General features: G+C 44.8%; 1 protein-coding gene across 1 annotated transcript in view; it reads right to left on the bottom strand.

Moving 5' to 3' along the window:
• Positions 1 to 429: 429 nt before the first annotated feature.
• LOC142570485 (ionotropic receptor 25a-like) overlaps positions 430 to 15,447 on the bottom strand; it is a 33,222-nt gene continuing 18,204 nt past the window's right edge. The window contains exons 4-11 of the mRNA XM_075678867.1: positions 14,460 to 14,635; positions 13,335 to 13,388; positions 11,042 to 11,170; positions 7,758 to 7,829; positions 5,249 to 5,425; positions 2,448 to 2,570; positions 1,654 to 1,761; positions 430 to 474 (exon numbers count right to left, since the gene is read on the bottom strand). Of these exons, the coding sequence (XP_075534982.1) occupies positions 430 to 474; positions 1,654 to 1,761; positions 2,448 to 2,570; positions 5,249 to 5,425; positions 7,758 to 7,829; positions 11,042 to 11,170; positions 13,335 to 13,388; positions 14,460 to 14,635 (884 nt within the window). The remainder of the gene's footprint in view (positions 475 to 1,653; positions 1,762 to 2,447; positions 2,571 to 5,248; positions 5,426 to 7,757; positions 7,830 to 11,041; positions 11,171 to 13,334; positions 13,389 to 14,459; positions 14,636 to 15,447) is intronic.

Raw genomic sequence — 15,447 nt, 5'->3', positions numbered from 1 at the left:
AGCACTCCCCATACGTGGGCCCATCCCGAAGATAGGGCAATGGCAGGCATACCCAGGTGGAGGTGAAGCAGGCGGTATGCACTCCCCATACGTGGGCTGATCCCGAAGATGGTGCAATGCTGGGCCGACCCGCGGCGGAGTGCAGTTCGCCATAAGGGGCCCACATAGCTTCGCTGGTCATCCTTCTTGACGAAGTGAAAGGGCACTGAGATTTTTTTTTGTTAAGATCCTGTGTGGCTCATTCACTTAGTGTTTTAACTAGATCTTATAGGCGAAACGAAAATTACCTACAGAGACAACAGAGTAGAATCTCGGACAGCGACACCTGCAGACAGATGTCACATCACGTGTGCCGTCACAGACGTCACATGCTGGTGGGCTCTTCAGCCCCTCAGACAGTTACGACGCATTACTTTTACAGTGGAGCTGTTAGAACCTCGCTAGGTTGCTCTTCACGTCCGCACCTTCACCAAGCTGGGGGAGAAAGAGATGATAGAGAGTAAACGCAGAGTATAAAAATAGCATCGCGCAGCATAGCGACGCGATGAGAGTTCGTGGAGACTAGCGAGGGAGAAAGAGCGGCGCGGCGGTGATACAGGCGGTGTGACGTCATTGTTCTCCAATAAAAACCCGCGCGCTCGCTTCGGCGGTCCTTCACTCTAAGAAAAGTTTATACCCTTTGGGTTGTATCTTGACACACAACAATAAACGTCATCTGTCTTGTCCGCATTTCCTTTCTTTAACGCTGCGAGTCCGGGACTTCCCAGTGACGAATGGCAAGCGCGTTATCAGCATGACATAGCACTTAAGACAGGAAAGTAGCGGGCGCGGCGTTTTCAAGGAAGGGAACACAAGCAAGGCAGATAAAGATTATCGTTGTGTGGCAGATATGCACCCCAAAGGGTGTAAACTTTTTTAGAGTGCTTTTCTCGTAGCGAAAAAAAAAATATGTGTGATTCTGTTATCGCAAACACCAGAGACCAGCCGAGCTGGTGGAAGCCCAGCAATATAGTTAGACTAAGTATGCGTTTTGGCACTACTTTACTGGCCTTCCCTCACTCTAAAAGAGTGTACACCTTTTGGGGTGTATACTTGCCACACAACAATAATCGTCATCTGTCTTGCCCGCATTTCCGTTCTGGAAAACGCTGAGTTCGTTACTTTCGTGTCGAGAACGCTCTGTCATGCTGATAACGCGCACGCGCTTCGTGACTTGGAAGTACCGGGCTCGCAGCGTTAAAGAATGAAATGCGCGCAAGACGGATGACGATTATTGTTGTGTGGCATATATACATCCCAAAGGGCGCATCTGTTTTTAGAGTGCAGCTCCGCTGTTCTCTGGTGTTTGCGATAGCAGAGCCACGCATAAATTTTTTTTTATATTTCGAAAAAAAAAATATAATGGAACCAGCGCTGTTCGAGAAGCACAAGTAGATATAGATATTGCTACCTTGCCTGTGTGTGTGAGCGCATCTGCAGAAGGTGTTCGCAATCGTGTGCGCGAGAATGCAATATTCCGCCATAGTAACCACATCCTCACCCAGGGTCGCCCGAATGTTTTAGTGCGCAACCGGGCGGCTTTTGAGCGACGTTTTGCTGTAGAAATCATATGGGTAGCTTAATAAATACTTCTCCAGACGCGTTTAGACTTACAACAACCGTGGTAACCCGAAACACCGTGACCGCGGCGTACTTCCTGAGATCTTCTCCGGGACTTTCCAGCAGCTTTCCCTCAGGGTCCTTGTATGTCCATTTGGCGATCTTGAAAAGAGCAATATATACTATCAACATAAGTTCAAACGTCAACTGCTCTTATGCGTTGCTCCATTTCCAGGTTCCCCTGCATTTCTAACAGCGATTTTTGTTCAGTCTCGGAAACGTACACTTGATACTACTCCGCGCTTAGAAACCGGCTACAGAGCGATTACACGTACATTTCCATGTAATTACACGTAATAGGAGTTCTGATCAGTAATTTTGTTTTCGCGTTTCGTTTTATGCTGCCGGTGCAGACTGAATTTGCCGCCGAACAGCTAGCTACCTTTACGTCTAGTTTTGTGTGCATAGAAAAACATATATCGAAGGTTGGCATGAAACCAGCACGGGTATGCAGAAACACAGTCCCGCAAGCGATGACACAGGCCACGCATTAAAAAGCTCTGAAATTCAGTGCCCTCCAGGTAATTGCCAAGAAGCACCATAATTTTGAATGCATCTCTTTGAACGCATCACACCGGGTGTGCTCTGCAGAATCCAACGAGTTTTTAGTGACGAGAGGACAGAGAGGGCACCACATGCAAAGAATCGGCTTCTGCGCCGTGAGGTGACGCAGGACTTGTTAACAGCGGAGTCGGCGTCATCATAATGTGCTCCAACTAGGCACTTACAATGATGAAGGCCATTAGCATAACCTAGAAAGAGGAAAAATGGTCTTGTGGTGTCTGTACCGTCATGAAGTTCATCCGCTTCGCTTCTCTTGCGTTGACTCTCTGTATGGACATACTGATCTCTTGGTAGCCGTTCTTTTTTTCTCGTATCACAATGGGCCCAAAAGGTCCAGCGTACTCCATCTGAAATTACATATCCACATTGTGCGAGGAGGATCACGGGAATTGGGGAGTACGGTGTTTAAGTAATCATCGTATGAAGCCAACAGGCGTAGCGTGGCAAATAATGAAATTAATTTCCTTGCCCATTTAAAGTGCCGAGTGATTATAGCGGATATTCGTGTTTATCTTCGTAGTCTTAATGTAAGGAAAGGAAGCGAATGTGGACAACTTCACGGCCGAAGGGAGTCGAACCCTCAAACCCTCTGACGCATGCGCTGCCTTATTAGTCGCAGAGGCTGTGGATTCGCCTTTCTCTAGCGAAAAGTTTTCTTTCGTTTCCTTTCTATTTCTTTATTTCTTTATTACATATTCTACATGGGGGTATCACATAACGAGTGCAATTATCCAGGATATGAACATAAGCACAAATCTAATCCTCTCCTACGGTCGGTGGACATAGTGAACAAAATGTTAAGCAATTTATGCATTGTCTCTCGTTTCAATGTCACTGGGATTTATGCGGTTGTGACAAGATGCACACTATCAACCTAGCAGGAATAATTTGCTCTGCTGCTGTCTGTACGATGCAATCAGTGGTCCTGCTAATTTTTTTTTCCTCTGAGAAGAGCGATGTGAACCATAATTATACAACATATAGAAGGATAGGCTTTTCAGTAGGAAAATTAGGTTTATAGCCCCAAACCTATGCCTCGGCTATAAAGAATGCCATATTGATGAAATGCGCAGATTTCTGACAACCAGGGCCTGTTTAGCGTGCACTAAGCGTGTATCAAGATGCTGAAGGTGAGGGTTAGGAATCCTATGCCTCAATTTCATGATCAGCAGTAGAACGCCATAGCAGCTGAGATACCCAGGCGAGTAGGTTTCCTTGTCCAATCACTACTGGCCTGTTGCTACAGTGATTGTTGCTCATAACTGGCCCTTGCACCATTAAAAACCACACATCAACTGGCCTATTACTCGACGCTTGAAGGAAAAACTGCCGTTGATCAATAGCGTTGCAAATAAGCGAGTGAGGAGGCAGTGGGGTACGACCAAGGAGGTTAAAGAAAAACTTTTCCTTTAACCTCCTTGGGTACAACTACTTCCACCCTGTCAAACTATTAGCCGGATAGGTCTTGTAGAGACCGGAGAAGGACGTCGCCATGGAGGGAAACCATGCATCCCTAGTCACCCTTTGCCCGCCAAGAACTTGCGGCGCCCTTGGCATTCATGGTAAGAAACATATGAGTACCGTGGCCGGACTACGCGGACTGTCCAATATGACGCTTTTATCAAGCGACACATGGCAGCACGTGCTTTAGGAGTGTAAAAATTGCCATAGGAATGAAAAAAATACAGAATAAAAAAATCTAATCTACCAACTAACATATGCAAAGAACCAAGCAACTAACTAACTACTCGCTAAAAACTGAATCCAAGGGAGACCCTACAAAGGAATGATGACTGTATAAAACCTTGCCTAACTAAGATATTTCGTGCAGCGACTGAAAATTATCCAGTTCATGCTGTGTAGACACACACATATTGTAGAGGCAGCTGGAGACCTATTGCATTCATCAGAACACGCTAACACATAGCCTGTTAATCAACTGCACACTAAGGAAAATTGCATCCTTAATGGTGTTTTCTCGTGTCTATAACTCACCACCCTGCACCCATAAGAAAAGGTTTTTAAGTGGACTAATACGCCCATCAGAGAGGGTAATTTCTTTAAATTGCACCCGTTCTCCCAATGTGTGCTTTGCCGAAATGCACGCTACGTTGTATTCTTACAGCGCTATCTTTTGTTCGGACATACGCCGAAGTAATCCTCGCGTTTATAAAGAACAGAAGCGAACAAAAAAAAAAAGAGCCTTCCAGCAGGATTCAAACTGTGAACCTACAGGTGTTCTGTCCAAAGTGCTACCTCTCGACCACCCCGCCTTTTTTTCTTCCTTTGTTGCTTATCGACAGAACCCCCAGGATTACTAAAGTAGCGTTAGAGTGCCGTGGAGCCTCTGGCCCCTTGTTGGACTTTCTTTTCGAAGATTGCTCTGCATGCACCTGCGCATGTTTATTTCATCCGATGCTGCACGAAACAGCGGATAACTTACTGCGCGTGATATTGCGCTGGCCCCGATGCTACACCGGAAAGAACATGCGCCTGAAGAATTTGGCCGACGCGCTATGTTTTGCTCACCATTGGCAGCTAATCTATAAAACAACACCCAGCTGAAACAAGTTGACCGGACCCAGTAGTTAAAAGCAAAGGCAGGGTAGGAATTACGCAAGAGAAAGTTATGTCCTTCCACTTCACCACCGAGGACGCCAGGTGCATGAAATAGAAGGTTGACATTCGCAGCCTAGTGGGACCAGATGACCTGCTCGAACAATGATTTGGCGCAAACCGCTCAGAAATAGACACATATGGCTTTTTACTTGCTTGAAATATTGATGTGCCCGAGCACCCTGAAATCTTGCAAGGTGTATGTTTTGAACAAAGCGCCCGTTTAGCACCCTGAAATTAAGAGAAAGGCGTACTAAAGGTGGTCTGCTAACAAATGCACCCATTTTCGAAAGTTTTCAGTGAAAGTAAAAGGGTGTTTCGACATCTAATCCACCCTCGAGGGTGTGGTTAACCGACTGAGGCATGGAAGTGGGGTCTAATAATGGCGCCTGGCGGCGGAAGCACCTACTTGCATCATTGTCGTCCTGAGCGTGATGTTCTGGCGCTCCATGAGCATGGAGCTGGTGAGATTCATGTCCGTGCACGTTGGGTACTCCAGGTCAGGGGGCATCCTCTTGCTCGCTCGCTCTTCGGCAGCGGCTCGGATGACCATAGACGTGACGTCAATATAGAAGGCCGCGTCGACCTGCAGTATACACATAAGCTAAGCTCGCGATATCTATACGACACGGTTGCACTTGGAGCTCAATTAAGAAGTGAAATACACAGAAGGGCCCTGAAGAAAACAGTGAATGTGCCAGCGGTGCCTCTTAGTGTCTGAAACCAGCTGAACAAGTTGGATCTAATGTTTCTGGGTCTAAAGACTGGTTTGGTTGACGGGTGCCAGTCACAGTAGCTTGTTCGCGCGGAGAAAAAGAGCAAGGTCACAGTTTGACCTGGCGATGTGAGCGAACTCTTACTCTTTATATCCAGAGAAAGGTTTCAACATTGCCGCTGGTGAAGGCAAAATCGATGGGCACTTGGTGTTTTTCACTAATTTTGCGCAGCATTAAATTCTGGAATTTTTCTCATAACGGCATAACGTCAGCCTTAACGAAAACGAAATGCAACGCAAACAGCGCGTGCCACCTCTCAGTCCACGTAAACTATGTCTGGCTCCTCACTGTGACGCGTAATATGAGGTTGTTTATTTTTTTTTACATTTAACTTTTTGCTGACGCCTTGAATACATTGCAGCAATTGCCTTATGCAAATGCAACGCAATAAAGTATGAACGGAGTTAAACTTCCCTTTTTTTATGACATCACTCGTACAGGCCGCAGCTAGAGTCGCGCAATATCAGAGCTACGTATATTTATATTCCAGTGCGAGGAAAGTTATGGGTCCGTATTCACAAAAAGCTCTTACACAGAATTGTTCGTTTACAAGAAATTCCAGCCACTCCTGATGCTGCACGTATTATTGATGAAGACGGTCTGGGCAATGGGCAAAATGCAATTACGAACTAAAGGACATGTTTTTTGCCGCTAATTAAAACACACACAAAACGAAGACACACAGACGATGGCCGCCCCTGCCGTCGTCTATTGTGGGTGTTTTAATTTGCGTAAAAAAAGCATGTATTTCAGCACGCACCAACAAGGCCAGCAGGCAGTTCCGTTCAAACGAACTAAAGGATATGCAAATTCGGTGTCTGATTCTTTGAACCAAACAGTCAAAGTTTCTTTGGAACTATTCCAGAAAAAAAAACTTAAGGAGCCATTTCACTATGTGAAGGTGGATGACCAGAGAAGCTGTAGCACATTAGACAGGGTTAGACAAGGGTACGTGTATTAAATTTCATCATAAGGTAATGGCAGTGACGATAGCTTTATGATTACTGTGACATACACTGATTGGTTCGCTTACGACCTTAGACAGATTCTGGACCAGGGTTAAATCTACACACGGCCGTTGCTGAGTGGCTTGTGTTGGCGTGGCACTTCAAACCAAACTCTTCTAGTACAAACTCAGTGAACCATTCCTTATCTGGCTTTGAAATGTCCACATTGATCATAGGGGCAGCGTCATCACGGCTAACCCATTCAAAGTGCGTGGTAATGAACTTCTCGATATCACAATTGGATGTACCTGGAGAGATATATACACAGTGGATATCCCATTTCCGTCTTTCATTTGTACGGCACAGACATTCCCACAGTCGCTGGCATTGTCCTCTTGCGAGTCAAGGGTGAATGGTTGTATACATACGTACACTTTGTCCTTTGCGCATATGGCAACACCTATTGCTAGTGAGTCGATGTGCAGTTCACAAACAATCCCTGCATACCCATCGATTTGGAACAACGCATCTTGATTGCTTTATTTTATTTATTATTTATTTATTATTATTATTAGGAGTGGAGAGTATGAAGCCGGCTTGACCTCCGCCATGTTGGTCCTGGTATTGCACTATCTTTGGAATCGACCCACACTCACTCACCTTCTTTTTTTATTCACGCAGAAACACGAAAAATACATGGAACCTGAACCATATACAGCTTCGCTGTAAAGAAAAAGCGGTATTTAAGCACGTAGCAGTTCAGACAGTGTATATTCGAGGTATGAGAAGCAAGATTTTTTTTTTAATTCTTCAGAAAACAATTTTTTGTCGAAAAACAGGGCGTTGAAGCCGTGTATTGCTAATGTGCATTGATACACATATACTGATACCGTTCATCAAGACGCATCGAGCAGTGAGCGATGAGAACAGTCTTCCCGCGCTGCCGCGGCAGTTTCAAGGTCTTAAGTGTTGCGTCAGTGCAGTCGTTGGAGCAGTGCACAGCCTGTCGCCTTCGTTACGGCGTACGAGTTTCAGTATCATGGAGTCTACGTTTGTTATTTGTAATTCTTCACAGTAATATGGACATGGAGTACGAAGTGGCATCCGGTGCTCTGCTCAAGTCTGAGCAGACGGCAATCTGACCACCTCTTATTCGGGTAGACACGTGAATCATGCCGGGTCAGTGCATTCCTACGACTGAGTTGCTGGTTTTCTGGAGTCGCTGTGGTGGCAAGATGCACAGCTGGGCGAGTTCGTGGCAGATTATCTAGGGGTGTGAGAACATAGGTTTCACAGACACAGACAGAATATAAATCAGCCTTGTCCGTGTGTATTATCTGTTAGAGGTATACGTTGGCGGCTCGAATATGAACAAGCTACAGCTTTCACTAGTAATACCACATTATTGCGAAACAAGTGGCAATACCTTTTAGAAATGGCACAGAAAAGACGACAAATAAGAGTAAACAACAGGACAGGTGTTAGAACAGTGGACAGATAAGCCCGCACGAACTAAGCCAACAACAAGCGTTACTCAAGTTATGCAAACTAATGAATACACTGCTGCGCCAAAAGGGAAAGAAAGACTCAGGAGGGCGAATAAGAAACAATAGGTTGAGCACTGACGTCAATGTAATCGTCATTGTAATTGTTCTAGACAACACTGATGTACGCATGCGTATTTGTTAAATATTCTTGCTCTGCTGTAACAATAAAATCAGTTCAAATCAGCGCTCGACCTATCGTTTCTTACATGTCTTTCTAAGTCTTAATTTTCCTTTTGGCGCAACACGGTATTCGTTAGATCTCGACCAACTCGCCCAGCAACAAGTTGTACTCATATACAAACTAAGTCAGAAAAAAGTCTCACTTGAGTTACAATACCTCCACCTGACTTCCCGTACTCCCCATAGGATGCTTCTTGACCCTTAGAGACCCCTCAGAGGAAAAAGCAGGGAGCTTCATGTGCCCGTAACATCCGTGTACGAAGCGACAAGACTTCGAATGACACCCGGTGAGCATAACCTCGGAATCGGGGAAAGAATCTGTGATTCAACTACCACATGCAATAAGGTAACCTGTGTCATCTGCGGTGTGGACAGTTGTGCTAGTAGGTGCCGTTAGACGAGTTCCAATGCTTGTAGTTTCTTGCTCCAGTAGATGCGGCGTACGACGCACCGCAGCACACAGAGATCAAGTCGTTCAGATCTCTCATGCGCTCTGCGCCTCTAGCGCGACGGGCCAAGCGTTTTGGGCGCAACACCTCAAAGGATCGGTCGTATTCGGCAGCGCAAGTGTATATAACTAAAGCTCTTCAATACCATACCACATGCGAAACTCTCCATAGACCTTATATTTCAGAATCCGGACACAGTGACTAGTGAACAGCTTGAGGTTCGCAGATTGTCCCATCACCTACATAAAACACAAAAATAGCTATATAAAGTGTCATTCACTTTGCCAGCGCCACGAAAACAAACAAACAAACAAACAAATAAATAAATAAGTAAATAAATAAATAAATAAATAAATAAATAAAAATTTAGAGCACCTTCACTTTGTGAAGTGGATGACCAGCAAAGCTGTATTGCTTAATAGTTATAATAAGTTCTATAAGGTGGTTATGCTTATGCTATATTGGTTGAATAAAGGCACATACACGTAACTTCTGTTTGTTTCGTCTTTCTTTATTGCTTTCTATTTTCATTTTCATATTCTTTATTTTTCTTATTCCTTATTTTTATTATTTTCACTTTCTTGCTTATTTATTTATTTAATTTACACAAGTACACCGACGTTTCGACACGTATCGTCATAGACTGGCGTGGAAGACGACGACGACGAACGCGCGAGCAGTGGCTCTGGCGCGTTTTCGCGGTTGCAGCCGAAACATTTTTGATATTCTTTTTTTTAAACTTGTACAAAGCATTTTTTTCAAGAACATCTGCTCTTACTCTTGTGCCTGGGACTTCTTTGGATTTCACGTGTGACAAGGGTAGTTCAAGGGCGCGTTACAGGTCTCCGAGCCCACAAGGGCATGTGCCATTGAGCTTGGACCCTTTCTGTACTATCACCAGGATCGGCCCAAATGATGATTTGTTTTTTTTTTCAACATCCCGGACACATATTTTTTCCGGATCCTAGCCATAGGTAGCTTCGCTGTAAAACCAAAGTCGATGTATGAACACTTTTGAATGAGTCCATTCTGAGCGCACTGAAAGCAGTAACCTAGCCCACGTGCAATCAGACAGCCTTTGCTAAGCGATGACTTACAGTGGGACGCGTCGCGCGTGGACAGCTTAGAAGGAAAACTGCGCGTCTATTTGTATGGTATGGGAAAACTTTATTCAGGCCCTTCGGAACGCGCGCGAGCACGTAACGGGCCACTCCCACGTCGGTGCAGAAAGGCAGCCTCTGTGCTGCGTCGCGCGTCTATGACAACGAAACTCTCAGCACGCGCAGGCAAAAGTTTATGCTGCTCATCGTTTGGATGCCACGATACGAAATGCCCAATTACGAAGATGACGCCATGCGCTGCGAATATTGCTCGTGCGAGGGCACACGCAGAGAAAGATGCTGATAAATCATGCAGCGCCATTCCTTCATCACCGATGTGGCTCCACCGACGTGTGCCCGCCGTATCGTGGGACCACACGTCGGCAAAAAAAAAAAGAAAGCACGAGGGCTTCAGCCTGATAGAATGTTTTCTACTCCACGCAAGGGGAAGCGGATAACAAATTAGTAAGGATAGAGGAGGTATATTGAGGTAGGGTGGCGAATATTAGAACAGACACGTTACGTGATATCCTGCTTTGTTGTGCTCGACAGGCAATGTTACTTGCTTATGGACAGTTGCCACAACGTTGATTAACGGCATTGCTCGTATTTTTTCGTTTCTTTTTGTTGCTAGTGGCGTGTTTAAACCGTCGAGTAGTCGCTGCAAGACAGTAAAATTAACTTCAGCAGAGTCTTACTAAGGCTGGCAGTTCACGCCTGACCTCTCGTTGTGCTTTCTTCACTCTGACTGAACTTTGTAGCTATGGGTTGGTTGAAGAGGAGGGTACCTCTTTCCGTGAAGCGCGGAGCTACATGAGGGGGGCTCCGGAAGACGATTTTCAATATTCTTACCACCTCCCGTGAAATCAAGATTGTTAGAATCAGAGGCTGTATGTTATAGCTCAATAAGGACGCGAGCGCTCGTATCGGGGCACAATGCTGCCATTGCCTTGAGCGAGTTGTTATGTTCCTAGCCATTTTCCTCAACATGGCGCGGGATTTATCGCACCAAACGTTTCGTAAGCAACTCGGCTTCTTCCTCACTCATAGCTACGTCTGATATACCATCTAATCTTCGCTTTCCCGTGCCTTTCTTTTTAAAGCTAGAGCAATGATCAGGCTAACCTAATGAGCACTTCGTGCCCAAGCAGGGTATGAAAACGAGCAAATGGACTTGGGGACGAAGTTGGCAAACGTTCGTACCTGTTCTGTTTGAACGTTGAAATCCTTGTATTTCATGGCTTCTGCCAACAGCTCAGGGTTGGTCAGCTGCGGCGTGACCGTGATGAACGTGACGTTGCTGCACACCGAACAATTGGGGGCGTAGTTCTCCTGCCGGAGAAGCAGAATTGTCAACGTACACCAGAGAATGTTTTGTGTGGTGGCTAACTTGGTGTTGTCGAATAAGCTGGCCTTTACTGGTGTGAAGCAGGCAGATTGAAGTGAAGAGGAAAAATAATAATAATAATAATAACGAGCACAAGGGCGTATGTGGGAACACTAAACGGTTTCCCCATCTAGCGGTGACGACGACAGTTGTCAAGTTACCATCGGATATAATGGTTTCCACTGTCCTGCAATTTTTTTTCTTCCCACCATGAGATGGTGTTATTTGTTTTTCTAAAGCATAAAACCTCCCTAGTTTCTGTGCACAGATAATCTGGACTCTTCTTAAGTACTGTCATCATCATCATCATCAGCCTGATTACGCCCACTGCATGGAAAAGGCCTCTCCCATACTTCTCCAACTACCCCGGTCATGTACTAATTGTGGCCATGTTGCCCTGCAAACTTCTTACTCTCATACGCCCACCTAACTTTCTGCCGCCCTCTGCTACGCTTCCCTTCCCTTGGAATCCATTCCGTAACTCTTAATGACCATCGGTTATCTTTCCTCCTCATTACGTGTCCTGCCCATGCCCCCCATTTCTTTTTCTTGATTTCAACTAAGGTATCATTAACTCGCGTTTGTTCCCTCACCCAATCTGCTCTTTTCTTATCCCTTAACGTTACACCTATCACTCTTCTTTCCATAGCTCGTTGCGTCGTCCTCAATTTAAGCAGAACCCTTTTCGTAAGCCTCCAGGTTTCTGCCCCGTACGTGAGTACTGGTAAGACACAGCTGTTATAAACTTTTCTCTTGAGGGATAATGGCAACCTGCTGTTCATGATCTGAGAATGCCTGCCAAACGCACCCCAGCCCATTCTTACTCTTCTGATTATTTCAGTTTAATGATACGGATCCGCAGTCACTACCTGTCCTAAGTAGATGTATTCCCTTACCACTTCCAGTGCGTCACTACTTATTGTAAACTGCTGTTCTCTTCCGAGACTGTTAAGCATTACTTTAGTTTCCCGCAGATTAATTTTTAGACCCACCCTTCGGCTTTGCCTCTCGAGGTCAGTGAGCATGCATTGCAGTTGGTCCCCTGAGTTACTAAGCAAGGCAATATCATCAGCGAATCGCACAGCTGGGTGAGTTAAGTACTGTACTAATTTCTGAAGATTTTAGCTCCCGAGCTGCTTCTGAACTCAGTGTTTTCTACAAACGAAGTAGAGTTGTCACGTGAAGGCCGAAGCGATTAGTGCAAAAGGAGAAAGATAGCTGTGGAGAGGAGCGGCGCATTGTGGCCACGGCACAAGCAAATTGACCCGCGCTGTTCTGGCAAATGGACAAAATACAGCAGTCCGCTTTTGGGAAAACTGGCTAAAAACTTCATTGAGAAGATCTACTTGCTTTTTTTTCTTTTTTGCTTTGTTAGCCGTTTTTGCTTTTCTCTGGCTACGTTTAGGATGTACTGTATAAGAGGAAACAAGCATATTACTCGCTTACGTTTCTATATAACAACTCTACAATGCCGGGTGGGTTGACACAAAGCAAAACATCATATTTGTCCTGTGGGCTTCACTGTTTACCGTTGCAGAAAACAACAAACCACAAAAATTGCAGGGAAAAGCAAGGAATTGAACTTTTATCTCTAGACGAAAAGAAAACTTGAGTTGAGACATTTTAGGTCACATCATTCTTAATGAAGCATTGCAGCATGCCTTTTAAGAAACAATGTGACTGAATTCATATTTAAATTGCCACAAACCAGAAGGTTGTCAGAAGGTGTAACGCTGTCACTAATGTGTGAACGCGAAAAAAATCAATTTCATTGTTCTGTGGCGGTCATGCATATCGTATAGGAAAAAAAGATTGGTTCTCCTCATTCACTGAGTAAAGAAGTGCATGTTTAAGCACCCGCGTGATTATTGACGAATCATTGAGGGAGGTCGTAACGTCACTTGTAAACTGTGCATAATGTACAAAGCACAGCGATTAAAAATGTTACCTGCAATTACATGCGACAGAACGGCTGGTGTACTATACAGTACTAGCTTCTCACATGCACACAGCTTCGCACATCTTGTTTTTTCACTATCTGCGTTACGAAACCAGGTATGACTTAGTGAAATTAAGTAACGAAGAACAAAAAACACGGTAGACTCTTACCCTTGAGATAAGGAACCATCCAAACTCCCAGTTGTCCCAATCGTTTCTGTGAGCCTGGTGCAAACCCACAAATCAAGAATAAGCTGAACGTAAAGCAAATCCTATGGCTTTAAAATTCTGCAGAGCACATGCCCGTTGGAAAAAATCCGACAAATATTTTCTAGCGTTTTTCGTAAGGGCGTACGAAAAATATTTTGCCATGGCAACAGAAATTTTTGTCGTAGTTTCACAGGTAGCTGTGGTCACGACAGAAATTTGTGTCATTACAATAGAAATTTCTATAGCACTTTCTTTCACCCTTTCTTCACAACACGTTCGATTCTGTCGTGAAGAAGACGTCTTGTTACAACGCCGTTTCTGTCGTGACGACAGAAAGCATGTCGTCTTTTGGGACATTTCTGACCTTTAATTTGACTGAGCAGATTTTATCATTTTGAGAGCAACACGTTCGACCGTTATTTTATGATGAATGAAAGTTGCGCAGCTGTTATAAAATTTGTATTCGCGAAGTAACTATAGACCATGCTGGATAAAATTACAAGCATCAATTTTGTGCTTCGTGAGCAGGTTACCTCGTATGTTTTCTCATAGTTTTGGCATGCCATTTTTGATTCGGAGCTACAGTAATTCAAGCTTAAGAATAGCGCAATACAAAAGATGGACTATGCACGGCGTTATTCGTTTCAGCTTGAATCATGAACCAACTAGCCCTGCAGCGCGTATTATAAGAAGCAGTAAAGGTCTCGCGGAGGCACAAGATATGATAGACCTTTCTTTTAAATTGATATCAGTAGAAGCACTCGGTTAACAAAAAAAAAAAAAAATACGAGAACCTAAACTGAGATTATCGCTATAATTTACAGCATCCTGAAAGGAAATAATTTTCATTCAAATTAGTGCGAAATGTAAGGAACAAGATTTATGTCCTCCTGAGCATTATATATGAGAGCTGCAACTAAGCTGGAGCTAATGACCTTCAGCAAGGAAGTTCAGGGTGTTAAGCGAGTGATGCAAATCGGTTCGTGCAGCCCACAAAACTGAGTCAACAAAGCGCAAAGCGCACAGGTGGTGCATTGGCGCTTGCGTTCTTTGCGCACATTTGCACGCTGTAGTGAAGGCTCTCACCAGCTCCAAGGCTTGGTTCAGCGTGTCACCCCGGCCAAGAATGAAGAAGTTCGAGATGTCCATGGAGTGAATGAGCTCCGCGTTTCTTTTGAAGTCATACTCGGTGCCATCGACCTCTCGCATGATATGCGGCGTCGGTATGTTCTCCAGCAGCCGCGCGTACTTGTGGTCGATGACTGGAGTGGCAGAGTGATAGATGTTAATGGTGGACAGGTATAAAAGACTCGGTTCAGGGTGCAAGTTTTCCGCGCGCTGCCGTGCGCGACGAGGGACGAACAGGGCAGGTTGTAAGGCGTGTCTGGCGAAAAAGGCAGACCTGAGCTGACGTGACCTGTATTCTAGCATAACGATTTTCTTTCTTTCAATTTTGCTCCGCTCTTATAGTTCGTACCGACTAGCCGTTGCTCTGAACATCACAGACTGGGCACTGCTACAACAAATGACGAAGAGAAAAAAAAAAGAGATTCAATTTGGAATATGACTTGAATAAACATGTTGTATATATTGTTTGGGTCATGTAGAAAAATAAAAGAGCGAGTCTACTGGCTCATTCAGCATCACACGCGGGAGCACCCATGATGGCAGCAATAGCTTACATTACGTTTATGTAAAAAAACAAGAAAAAAAAACAAGCGGGAGTTACGGCTCTGTAAACCTCGCAGAAGCTGTACAACGCGTCGTAAAGGGCACCCTGCCAAGTCGCTGCGGGCTTCGACAGCGTAACTGGCCTGCACTGCGGTTGTACAATTGATTTAACTATCCACTTCTGGAATTGCTCAAGCGCTTATTGGCACATAACAATCATTTGATGGTACATAAAAGAGTGTACTCGCACGTCTTTTTTAACTAGCCTAAAGGTTGACAGTACGCAAGGATATGGGGCAGCTTTCAGTTTTGCAACTAAAAGGGAACAATTGTCATCCACCAAAGCATAACGAGCATGTACGCATTTCTTTCTGTAGCTTAGCGATACTATTAGGTGGATAAC

Source organism: Dermacentor variabilis, chromosome 2 (genome assembly GCF_050947875.1).
Source record: "Dermacentor variabilis isolate Ectoservices chromosome 2, ASM5094787v1, whole genome shotgun sequence".
Lineage (NCBI taxonomy): Eukaryota > Metazoa > Arthropoda > Arachnida > Ixodida > Ixodidae > Dermacentor > Dermacentor variabilis.
The sequence above is the reverse complement of the archived record's forward strand: the minus strand, read 5'-3'. Positions and strand labels throughout refer to the sequence as shown.